At 40.8% G+C, this 13,350-nt stretch overlaps 1 protein-coding gene and 1 pseudogene across 3 annotated transcripts in view; both read right to left on the bottom strand.

The window, feature by feature from the left end:
- PTPN21 (protein tyrosine phosphatase non-receptor type 21) overlaps positions 1 to 13,350 on the bottom strand; it is an 81,950-nt gene that overhangs the window by 37,802 nt on the left and 30,798 nt on the right. For all 3 annotated transcript variants that reach the window (XM_047736569.1, XM_047736570.1, XM_047736571.1), the window contains exons 3-6: positions 10,320 to 10,489; positions 4,136 to 4,233; positions 2,387 to 2,454; positions 1,527 to 1,597 (exon numbers count right to left, since the gene is read on the bottom strand). In XM_047736569.1, the coding sequence (XP_047592525.1) occupies positions 1,527 to 1,597; positions 2,387 to 2,454; positions 4,136 to 4,233; positions 10,320 to 10,489 (407 nt within the window). The remainder of the gene's footprint in view (positions 1 to 1,526; positions 1,598 to 2,386; positions 2,455 to 4,135; positions 4,234 to 10,319; positions 10,490 to 13,350) is intronic.
- Positions 6,801 to 6,972, bottom strand: LOC125105698 (uncharacterized; annotated as a pseudogene).

Below are 13,350 nucleotides of genomic sequence, written 5' to 3'. Positions count from 1 at the left end.
CATACAGAGCAATAGTACTAAGCTATCTTTTTATTTTTTTAAAAGATTTTATTTATTTATTTCAGACAGATAGAGTCTGTGTACGAGCAGGGGGGAGGGGCGGAAGCAGGTTCCCTGCTGAGCAGGGAGCTGGAGGCAGGGTTCAATCCCAGAACCGTAGGATCACAACATGAGCATTAAAGATAGTTGCTTAACCGACTGAGCCACCCAGGCACCTCCTAAACTTCTTTTTTAAAAAGATGCACAAACGAGTACATGCAAGTAACAAGAGATAGGGTGATGTGTACCTGAAGGATCTATTATACTAGTGAGAAAAAAAAAAGGTCCATTTGGGACAGTAAAAAGTGAAGCTGGAAAGGCAGGATGTGACCAACTTGGGGGAAGCCTTTAATTACAGTGCTAATGAACTCAGGCTAGGGGAAAGCCAGAGAAGAATCATGAACACTTGGGAAGGAAAGGGAGGGAAATGAAAAGAAAGTGATATTTTAAGATTAATCTTTAGTGAGCAACTATATGAATTTGAGTGGGGAGAGACTAAAGACCAAAGGTTATTATTTTTTTTAAGATTTTATTTATTTATTTTACAGACAGAGATCACAAGTAGGCAGAGAGGCAGGAAGAGAGAGAGAGAGAGAGAGGGAAGCAGGCTTCCTGCCAAGCAGAGAGCCCCCGATGCGGGACTCGATCCCAGGACCCTGAGATCATGACCTGAGCCGAAGGCAGCGGCTTAACCCACTGAGCCACCCAGGCGCCCCCAAAGGTTATTTTTAATGCGAGGGGATAAACAATAGGATATAATCAGATAGACCTGGGTTCAAATCCCATCTCTACCCCATGTAACTGTGGGCAAGTGATTTTAGTCTTTTTGAGCTTGGTTTCTCCAATCTGTAAGAAGAGAGTATCGTTTACCTTAAAGAGTGGTTATAGGAATGGAATGGAATGGAACTGTGTGGTACTTGGTTTAGACGAAGACTAACATCCTCTGGGGGGAGGCTTTTTCTCATAGACGACACACCCAGATGCATTACCAAAGAAAGTCCTTACCGACCCAGAAGCGCGCGCGGGGCAGGGCGATAAGCACTCTGGCACAACAAGCACTGTGTCAGAGCGCCACAGCTCTCCGCACACATTCCCGAGAAGAAAATAAACAGCTTCCAAAGGTGGGCGCGGGGGACGGGTGCGGTGGGGGACGGGGGAGAAAAACCCCATGGGTGCTGCACCATCAAAGGAAACAAGCCTCCCTGGTCTTGCACTAACCCACACGGACTATGTTACCACCAAACCCTTTACCACAGGGAGTGAAGCAGACTACGGCTTCCACTTCTCCCCGCATCCTCGCCAGTAAACACCGCTACTAAGCGAGCTGATACCGGGACGCGCTCGGAGCAGCCCCCCGCGCCCCGCCCCCCATCGCAGTCCCGGCGGCAGCAGTGGTAAAGCGCCGAGGGTCCCTGTGCCAACACCGAGCTCACAATCAGCCCCGCTTTGCTTCCAGACTCTCACCATTTCTTATTTCTTAGCGTTACCTGTATTTCTGATGCAGTAAGGCCACTTTTTGGGTTGCTTCTTCCAATACTTTTTCATCTTGTAACCACCCCTGAGGAGAACACACAGCCGTAAGTATGTGAAGTATGTGAACAAGCCACTGACGATTAGTGGCTCTCCTCGCTCTCGGGCAACATTCGGACTAGTGTCGGTCGGTGGGGGGTTTGCTGAAGCCGGTGGTCATGATCTTGCTAAGGAGCGAAGTAGCTTCTGCTCAGGAGCCAAACACCCGCCCTGCCCGTCGTGCCCTCCCAGTTCCTCCCGGAGATGTTCCAGCTGCGTTCTTTCAGGCTGGTAGTGCCCATCAGCCAGTTCTGAGCCCCGCACAGCCTGGGCACTCCCTGGCTGGCCGTGTGGATGCTCAGAAGAGCATTGTGCCACCTCCCTTGGTTGTTCCAATGCGGTTCTCCTGTCGGTCACATCCGTCGTGCCTTTAAAAAGTAGACAGCACTGTCTTCTTGCCGTCTACTTTTTACACTGCTACTGAGAAGCCACACTCATTGCCACAGAACTGTGAGGTCTTGAGCCTTCAGGTAAAAGCAAAACCTCTGTGTGGTTCCTCAGAAGGTGGAAGGGAATCTCTCTCTTAGACTCACACCCAAGCACAAAACAAATCTCTCTGGCTACAGCCCAGGGAATGCACACCCTTCCCTCTCTGTGGGTTTACAAAGACTGGTGACTACAACAAGGGAAGCATTTACACTTGAGTTGTTTATAAGAGTCAACTGTTTTAGCCCTATTCCAGCCTAGCCAGTCTACCATACGGACTTCATTTCAGGGGTTATTAAGTATATGGAAATAAACTATTTATAAAAATCCCAGTGTCAAAAGAAGTTCTTACCACAGGAAACAGGGCAAATTTCTGAAGAAAGTCCTGGGATTCATACTGATCAAAGTCACCAAAATCAGCTATACAAAATGACAAATATTCATGTCAATTATATTTAATTTGCACAGGAAGCATGCACAACTAAATTCAATATGCAGAATATAGACGGTACGCTTATGATTTAGAGGTCAAATATGCCTTACAGCTATATAAAGTGTGTATTTTAAAAAGTCTTTTTAAAAATATTAATTAGGTAGATTCCTGTGTTTGACTTGGAAAAATGCCTACTAATAAAATGAAAAGATAAGTTACAAACTATATGTATTATGATCTCATTTCTAATAATTAACAAAGAAACAAAATCTGCCCTATAATCACATGTGCTTACTTATTTATGCACAGGAAGATGTCAGAAAGAAACCAAACTGTTCATAGCAGTGATCACCTCTAGGGAATGGAATCACATCACTTCAAGATCTATCACTTCAGGTGTATTTATTTAGAGACTGTTTGTTATTCAAAAAAAAAAAAAATGACAGCTCAGCAAAGATCTTATGAAAAACTCTTAAAGCCAATGATTATTCTGATTAAGTTTCAGTTTCCAAGATTAAATGCCAGTTATCATTTGAAATAATGCCCCATCATAAGTCTTCCCAAAGTACATACATACAGGTAAATACATATTGACTAGACATGAAAAATAACAGAACCAAACAATTCAAAATTGTTTGTGAAATGCAAAACTTTATCTATTATGATTGACAATGCCCTATAATCCAGGACAAGTGCATAAGAAAGAAACCCAATAAATGAGGTATACTTAGAGTATAAGTGAACAGAAGGGCCCCGGGTGGCTCATCAGTTAAGCACCCAACTGTTTGTTGATTTCAGCTCAGGTCATTATCTCAGGGCCCTAGGACTTAGCCCTGCATCAGGCTCCTCACTCAGCAGGGAGTCTGCTTGAAGATTCTCTCCCTCTGCCCCTCCCCATCCCTCTCTCAGCAAAAATTAATAAATGAATCTTTAAAGAAAAAAAGTATAAGTAAACATAACTTCATCAACCTCACTGTTTGATTTTTCTTCCTAAAATACTAGTTAGCTATAGATCAAGTCCTTGAACTAAATATTAGTTAGCTATAGATCAAATCATTGAACTGTGTGTCTGTGTGTTTCTCTAATGTTGGTCTGTTTGCTCTGTTGACATATGCTACCAGGCTTAACCTTCCAAAGTCTCTTATTTCACAGAAGTAACCCAAATTCATTTTTTCCTGCAAGAAAACTGATTTCACCAATACATAAACACTACTATAGGAAGTCAGTAACTTTAAGAATCCCTTGCTGTTTTTGTTATAACACACATTTTTAAAAAGATTTTATTTATCCATTTGAGAGAGAGAGCAAGGGAGAGAGAGTGTGTGTGAGAGGACATGAGTGGTTGGATGGGGCACAGGGAGAGGGAAAAGCAGACTTCCTGCTGAGCCTGGAGCCAGATGAGGGGCCCCATCTCCCAGGACTCCAGGATCATGACCAGAGCTAAAGGCAGACACTTAACTGAGCCACCCAGGCGCCCCAACACACATTTTTTTTTTTTTAAAGATCTTTTTTTTTTTTAAAGTAATGTCCACACCCAACATGGGGCTTTAACTTACAACTCTGAGATCAAGAGGCCCGTGCTCCACTGACTAAGGCAGCCAGGCACCCTGGTTATAACACACATCTTAATCTGATATATGTATTACATCATCAACTGTCATTATTTACCTTGAACAGCCAAGCCTGCTAGCTGAATTGCTTGTTCTAATGTACAAGGAATGTTTCCTTCCAAGATATCTTTCTTCAGCTGCAGATAATACTGATACCTACAAAAAAGTCAATTTTAAAAAGTCAGTATCAATATGACCTCCAGTGGAGATGCAATGCATTTTACAGTAATTTGGTAGAGGACCATGAACTAGTCAAAGAAAACTTTAACCCCAGATGGCTTCAAAAAATGGGAAGAATGCCACTGACCATATCTATACATACACACACATACACAGGCATGCACGTGGGCACACACACACACACACACACACACACAATGTAATCAATTTGTTGCGTCCCTTATGCTTAATTGTAGTTCTTTCAAAGCTACAACCACCTAGAAGACAATTGTTTACCTTTCTAATAATGCCCTGTAAGACAGTTCCTACATTTTGTTCTGTTTAGTTGGAGACAGAGACAATCCATGGCCAATCTTTACTTTAAAAACTCTGACTAGTAAACCAGTAATACAAGACTCTGATAGAAATTACTTGTTCTGATAGAGGTTCCCTAGCCCTAGATAGAAAACCAAGAGAAAATGCTTCCTGATATTTCAGATCAGGCTCTTATTAAAATATTTTTTGATGAACTCTCCAAAAGAACAGCTGCTATGATGCTTTCTTAATATTCTTGTAATGTGGGTTTACTTCTGTTTACACTTTCAACCTCTGGGGCACAAATTACCTGCACAAGCTTTAGTCAAGCAGATCTAGTGAAATTCCAGCTCCCCAATGTAGCATGTTGAATGAACTTGGGCAAATCTGTGGTTTTAATGATCACCAGTAAAAAAGGGGTATGGTCACCCCTTCGCAGGGTCAGCAGTGTTTCATCTGTATCACGACTCTATTCTGACAAAGTTCTACAGTGACTTATGCTGCCTTCCTTTTATGTATTCATTTAACCTGTAATTCCTAGGGCCTACTACACGTCAAGCATTGTTCTAGATGCTGGGGTACAATGGTGGATGAAGATCCACCAATGCTCTACCTGTACAGTCAATAGGGCCATCTTGAATCCAGGATGTCTCCCAGATTTGGCATCTGTGAAGTACAACCTAGTCGCTGTTCATACTGGAATTCCCCTTTCATCATTTCATAGATTTCCTAATATCTTTTTTTTATTTTAGCTAGCTCTGAGGTCTCCATTCTTTGTTACCCAAAAACCTCACCAAAACACCATCCATTCAGATAAGAATATAGATCCAACTTATCCCCTTCTGCCTGCTAGTAGCAGAATCGATCCATTTCCCTCAACTGAGAAGCAGAATGCTGATAGCTCTGGGATCTTGTCAAAGAAGAAAACTTCACACCTTCTACAAAGCAGCTCCTTTCAGAAGCCTATTTAAAGAAGACTGTACTGAGAGAAGTCTATCTCTTGAATATGTCATCCACATACACCACTCTAAATACTCCAGGTTCTTTCCTTAAACCAAATCACTGGGAAGCAACATACCTGGACCAAATTTAGTCTCCCACAGACATGTGCTATTTTTTGGTGTGGGTTTTTTTTTTTTTTTTTTTTGCCTTGTATTACAATTTTTTATTAGAAGAGTTGATTCCATTTGCTCTCAAATGTTCATTGCTGGTTCAATGTCTTTTCTATAAAATCCCACCTGAAAATTTCCTTTTGAGTGATACACCAAGAAAATCTGTCACGTTCAAACCATAACAGACTCTTAATCTCAGGAAACAAACTGAGAGTTGCTGGGGGTGAGGGGGTTAGGGATGGGGTAGCTAGGTGATGGACATTGGGGAGGGTATGTGCTATGGCGAGTGCCGTGAAGTGTGTAAGACTGATGATTCACAGACGTGTGCCCCTGAGGCAAATAATAGATTATAGGTTAATTTTTTTAAAAAGAAGAAAAAAAAAGAAAATCTGTCATGTTTGCAAACTGATATGCTTTTTATCAAATAAAGGATGATGGGACTCAGAATATTCCTTCTTTTGCCTTGACTGCCATGAAGCTCAGAGTTAGAACCCAGGCACAGGCACACTGCTTCCCCTCTCATTACCCTCTTAACCACCAGCTCCACCATATGATGGCCGCTACTTGTACCGATGAGGTGCCAAAGCTGAGACGTGAAGGGATATGCTCACATCCGCAAAGGTAGCCTGAGCTGCAGTTTGAATCCAGGTCAGGACGGCCTCAAAGTGCATGTCTTTAACTGTCACAAATCTCCAGGTAAGGACTTTTCTAGTATTTTATCACATCTCTTTAGTTTTTTTTATCCTAGAGTCCATATGAATACAATGCTTGAGAACAAGGACTCAGAAGGCAGCCTGCTTGAGTTTAAAATCCCAGCTCCAGGGGCCCCTGGGTGGCTCAGTGGGTTAAAGCCTCTGCCTTGGGCTCAGGTCATGATCCCAGGGTCCTGGGATCGAGCCCCACATCGGGCTCTCTGCTCTGTGGGGAGCCTGCTTCCCCCTCTCTCTCTGCCTGCCTGTGATCTCTGTCAAGTAAATAAATAAAAAAATTTAAAAATTAAATTAAATTAAATTAAATCCCAGCTCCATACTGGCAGTGTAACCCTGGGCAAAATATTTAGCCTTTCTGTGTCTTGGTTTCTTCAATTACAAACTGGACAATAATACCTACTTTGTAGGACTTGTTGTGAGGATTAATGAATGATTAAATATAAAGGGCTTAGAACAATGCCTGACATAGAGTAAGAAAGGGAAATGGTTGCTTTTATTATTATCTCATTGTATTATTCCCAAAATCCTTTAATGGAAGCAAGCAGGGTATATGTATATATATGCTACACTTGATCTTAGCCAAAAGGCCGAGAAGCGATATATATGGATATGCATACATCTCTATATATGTTTATATACATGTATGTGTATATGCATACAGGTATGTATATATTTAAGTATTTACATGAAAGGGCCAAGAAATTTTACTTCAAAGGCATTATCAGTTTCTGTGAACACTTTTTGTTAAAATGATAATATGTCGGTGAGGCTAAAGATGGTTTACAAATATATTTTTTCAATGTTTATTACAAAAAAGAATTAATATACAACGCAGCAATAAAATGTAACATGCAAACTTTTATTCCTTACAAACACTTCTGAATTCAAGAAACTGCACATCTTAATTCAACAAGCATTTCATAAATTTGCCCAAAGTCAAATGCTGATTAAAACTAAATAGATGTTTTGGGGCGCCTGGGTGGCTCAGTGGGTTAAATCCTCTGCCTTCAGCTCAGGTCATGATCCCAGGGTCCTGGGATCGAGCCCCACATCCGGCTCTCCGCTTGGTGGGGAGTCTGCTTCCCCCTCTCTCTCTCTGCCTGCCTCTCTGCCTACTTGTGATCTCTCTCTCTGTCAAATAAATAATAAAATCTTTAAAAAAAAAAAAAAACTAAATAGATGTTTTATCTAAATCTTACCAAATTATCAACTTTCTAATATAAAATATTTTTTCACAAGAAATATTACATTGAGTAATTATAATAAGTTAGGTTGCCCCATTCTCCCCAATAGAAATTTCAAATAATATATATAGAAATGTAGTCTTTTTCCTTCACTTGTTTTTCTTAGGCTAGTATTAGAAGGCTAATGTGGAAGTATTGGCATTTTTATGTTTTAAGTTTTATTATGGAATTTTTGAAACAGATCTAGAGAGAACAAGTCCAGTGAACCCACACATCCTTATCACACAGCCTCAAACATCAACTTGACCCATGCCTTGTTCTTCTACCGTCTCTCCTTCCCCACCCAAGTGTTTTACGTCAAATCCCAGATATCACAGCACCGTACTTATAATATTTTAGTATATATCCGTAAAAGATAAACTTCCTTTAAGAAATGAAAGATATGGGGCGCCTGGGTGGCTCAGTGGGTTAAGCCGCTGCCTTCGGCTCAGGTCATGATCTCAGGGTCCTGGGATCGAGTCCTGCATCGGGCTCTCTGCTCAGCAGGGAGCCTGCTTCCCTTCCTCTCTCTCTGCCTGCCTCTCTGCCTACTTGTGATCTCTGTCTGTCAAATAAATAAATTTAAAAAAAAATCTTAAAAAAAAAAAAAAAAGAAATGAAAGATATTTACGGCTTTTGTTACATGCAGCCAGACTCTATCAACAACTTCTCTAACAGGTTTTCTTACACCTCATCGATGTGCACTCCTACTGACTGAATCTACCAGGCCCGCTCTCCCTCTCCTTCCTATAGCTAATGCCTTTGTTTGGGTCCATATTCTAGAATAATGTCTAGTTTATAGCATATACCTACCTAACTGGTCTCCTAATTATATTGCCACCTCTAAGCTGCCTTCCATGATGGGTGACATTGGCAAAATACAAATATCATCTTTCTATTCTGTTAAAATTCTAAAATGTCGGGGCTCCTGGGTGGCTCAGTGGGTTAAAAGCCTCTGCTTTCGGCTTAGGTCATGATCCCAGGGTTCTGTGATAGAGCCCCCCATCGGGCTCTCCGCTCAGCAGGGATCCCGCTTCCCTTCCTCTCTCTGCCTGCCTCCCTGCCTACTTGTGATCTCTCTGTGTCAAATAAATAAATAAAATCTTAAAAAAAAAATTCAAAAATGTCTTTCCTCATTGTACCATGATTTTATGACTAGGACATTCCTATTTTTCAAATCTCCTCTCCCTGCTCCAGGTAGTATCTGAAATTTCTGGAAAACATCAGTGACTTTCATTCTCTCCCCTACTCAGCACAAGCTAATCCCTCTAACTAGAAAATTCCTCCTGAAGTTCTTGTTCCCCCCACCTGCCCCACCCCTAGGAATCTAGCGTTAATTAAAGCATTTATCATCATAATAAACTGTAATTGTTTATCTACATGGGGTGTCAGTTCCACCAGACTCTGAGTGACTCCTCCAGGGTAGGATTAAAGCCTATTCACTTGTACATTCATCTCCCAGGTAAGGAAGCTGGTTCTTACATCACACCATATTATATACTCAACGAATGTTTAAATAAATGAGTCAGTGATCAGTTGTTATTTTTCCTCCTTGGTTCTACTTCTCCCATCAATATTTTTATCCCATCTCAGTTTTATAGTCAGTGCATATTTATCCCTACTACCTGATTCTTGCTTCTTTGGTTTTCTATCTTCTTGCAATAATTAACTGGCAAACTCAGTACTCGAAAAGAACATTACACAAACACAGGGCAGTACCAGGTTCTCACTATCTACAGGGCACTGTGTTAGATACTGTACTAAAGGTAAAGCTAAAGAAAACAGAGGTTCAAAATCCAAGAAAAAGATAACTTATGTACACAAATAACTATAACAAAAGGCTGTAACAACTTCCATCTTAACACAAGTACAAGCAAACTGTAGGGCAGTCCAGAGAAGGCAAAGCTCATTCCAGCCTAGGGACCACAGAAACTTCAGGGAGGAGGTGCCTTTTAAACTAAAATTCAGAGGATGAGTAGGATTCCAGTACATAAATACAAAAGATCTAGAACCCAAAGATGAAAAGGCACGCGGCATGTTCAGGGCACTCTAAGTAGTCTGGCTTGGCTGAAAAGTAATACTAAATAGGGTTCCAAAGACAAGATAGTGGTGGATTTGGGAAAATTTGAAAGGAAGACTCACGGATCCCAAATTTTATTCCTTGTTTTTTTGTTTGTTCTCAAGAAAAAAACAAACAAACATTTAGTTCCTCTATCCCACTCCTTAATATGCTCTTCCCTTTCTGCCTTGATCCCTTCTAAGTGCACTTATTGGCCTCTTCTTGTACCCTCCCAACTATCTACAGAATATACAGCGCCTGCAGTCGGAGAACTTTAAGAACCCTTCTGCACATTTCCCTGAGGAAAGAATACAGATTCTGAAACTTTCTAAAATCTCCTCTCTCGTTTCAGCGTTACGAAGACCAGAAACAACTAAACGAACAAATTTGAAGAGGGCAGCACTACAAGAGGAGTTCACAGCCCAGAGAAAAACATCATCTTCCCCTTTAACGTCCAGTCTGTGTGAAACTGTAACTCTTGCTCCGCACAGGGAAGCCCTCAGACAACCACAGACCGCGGCCACCATGTAATCATGTGGCTGCTTATGGGCGCCGGAGGCCACCGTTAGTCTGATCTCCTGACCTTAACCTCAGTGTCCCTCGGTGTCCCTTTTTTATCTCACTAAGAGTGTTTCCTAAAAACAGAGAGCGTGTTATTTCTCACCTGGTAATCTCCTGCTGCAGCTGAGAAACCGAAGGCACATAAAACACCACTCCAAAATAGACGGTCGGTTCCACAGCGTGTTTATCCAGCTGCTTCTTGAGAGGTTTTTCCAGATCTACCCACCGGCGCTGGTTTTGCTTGTTGTGGTACCAGAGGCTGAAGTAAGTGATCTGGAAAGAGGGAGAGTCACTGATGGAGGCAGACGTGTACAGGAGAATGTCTATTCTTCTCACTGCTCTGGTCCGTGACCTGGGACCAAGTGACATCAGTCTCCTATTGCTTCTCTTCTCAAAAAGGGACAATACCGAAACCCGAAGAAAAGACGCAAGACACCCCCCCCCCCATATATATCTAGATACATGCAGGAAAAAGAGGTGAAAAGTCAACTACTCTTGCAGACTGTTTTTTGAACTCTGCACAGAAAAATGCATTCACGACCTAGACATCAGAATGTAGCAGGTGCTACAACATTTTACAGAGTTTTAACAACAAAATAACATATACTGAATAAATGTTTAGTTTTAAAATTGTCAAAATACTAAATGTATCATAATTGGTATTTTATAAGTACAGTTGGGGTTTTCTCTAGAATACTGATCAGATAGTGTTAATCCAACTTCTCACTACTCTTGAATTTGGCTTCTTACATAAATTATTTCATGTAAATATTGTAATATTGTAAATTCTAGAAATATAGGTACAACTGCAACTCTTCTTTGCCCCCCCAAATTTATTAGATACAAATTTAACACAATCATAACTTTACAGTGGTAAATTCTCACATATACACAAATACACAAAAAGCTCTACATAGAGCAATAAGATATCACTTGAAGGTTTAAAAAAATGCCCAGATATTAGCACTTAGATTGCACTTGCTGTATAATGAAACTGTTCAGGGAAATCGATAGTAGCTCTGGGCTTGGTCAAGCTGAAAAGGTTATTAATGCACTTAAGCATTAAAATGACAGCCTCAGGACACTGCTAATATTTATCTCAAAATCAGTTTACAGATCAAGGCAACTGGAAAAATTCCCTGCTTTGTTCTAGACTCTAGAGAAACACAGCCGAACAGAACTTTCTATGATGATGGAAATATTCTGTCTCCCAGTATAGCAGCCACTAGCTGCCTGTGGCTATCGAGCACCTGCAATGTGGTTAGTGCAGCTGAGGAAATAAATATTTAATGTTATTTAATTTTAATTGACTTAAATTAAATAGCTGCAAGTCTCCAGTGGCACTGTATTGGAAAATACAGCTTTAGAGCAACAATAAAACAAGAAATAATATTCGGGCTATATTTTTAACCTATAATCCTCATTCAAATAAAAAATGACTTTTTAATTTATAGGTGAAAAGAGTATACAAACATGCTCTTAATATTCATTTCATCTTACAACTTTTTACAAAGGAAGAACTATAGCTTTAAAATGAGTCTCTTGTCAATTATCATATGGTTTCACTTATTTGTGGAGCATAACAAATAGCATGGAGGACAAGGGGAGATGGAGAGGAGAAGGGAGTTGAGGGAAATTGGAAGGGGAGGTGAACCATGAGAAACTATGGACTCTGAAAAACGATCTGAGAATTTTGAATGGGTGGGGGGTGGGAGGTTGGGGGCACCAGGTGGTGGGTATTGTAGAGGGCACGGATTGCATGGAGCACTGGGTGTGGTGCAAAAATAATGAATACTGTTATGCTGAAAAAATAAAAAAAAATTATAAAAAAAAATAAAATAAAATGAGTCTCTTAATCAAACAAACTCGACAAAAGTGAGGAATGTGTCCATTTCCCCTTTGTAACCAAAGACCCAGAATGGTGCAGGAATTCAGTAAATTTTGTTGAAAGAACGAGTATTCCCTGGCTTCTTAGTTGTCACCCAAGCCATTATATATGAATGAAATATTCTGAACATTTCCTATGTACCAGGTTTTGTCCCAAGAAGGACAATATCGTATATCAAATCACCACCACTACCTCATGAAACAGATATGTGTGTGTGAAACTCTAAAGCCAGTGTTTGTCTAAGGATTGTCCCTGGACCACTTCTACCAGAATTACCTGGAGAGCTTCTTGAGCTCTCCAGAGCTATTCAACTTCCAAGTAATTCCTATGCCCACTGGTGGGTGAAAACCACTGCACTACAGCACACTGCCCCCCTAGAGTTATACAGGAACTGGTGTATGAACAACCTATCCTTGAGAAGCTGCACAGAAGTCAACTTTTGAAAATCCACACATACTTTAATATAGCAGAAAGTCTGTGTCTTATTGTGAACTATTTTCTGAAGTTATAATTATCTTTATAAATTACACGTTATCTGTAAGGATAGAGTATCTATTACATTTATAGAAAATGGATACTATTACTTCTTTCTTTTGAACTGCAACTTAGAGAAAAGAAAAGTCTAATTTAACAAAAAAACTGATACTTAAAGTCTGAAGTCCTGGGTTTAATTACTAATTCTCACTTGCTAAACTGGAAGGAAGAAAAGTCAATCAGACCAATTCCATTTTCCCAAATGTAAAAGGGGGTAATAATAAGTGTAAGTAATATCTCCTTCACACCTCCATCGTGGGAACACAATACCAAACTTAAATGAATGTGTTTTGCCACTAGAAAACAACTATATTTTTTTAGATGTTTATTTATTTATTTGAGGGAGAAAGAGACAGAGATAGCAAGAGAGAGCACAAATGGGGAGGAGAGGGAGAAGGAGGCTCCCCCTGGGCAGGGAGCCCAATGCCTGTCTCAATCCCAGGACCCTAAGGATCATGACCTGAGCTGAAGGCAGACGCTTAACGAACTGAGCCACCCAGGCATCCCTAAAAAGATTTAACTTATTTATTTTAGAGAGAGAGAGCAGGGGCAGAGCATTACAGGGAGAAGGAGAGAAAGAATTTCCACCAGACTCCCTGCTGAGTGTGGAGCCAACACAGGACTCACAGCCCTGAGATCACCTCCTGAGCTGAAATAGAGAGTTAGACACTTAACCAACTGAGCCACCCAGGTGCCCCAAAAAGCCACTGTA

The sequence above is a fragment of the Lutra lutra genome, chromosome 7 (assembly GCF_902655055.1).
Source record: "Lutra lutra chromosome 7, mLutLut1.2, whole genome shotgun sequence".
In the NCBI taxonomy this organism is placed as follows: domain Eukaryota; kingdom Metazoa; phylum Chordata; class Mammalia; order Carnivora; family Mustelidae; genus Lutra; species Lutra lutra.
This window is presented reverse-complemented; position numbering and strand designations above follow the sequence as displayed.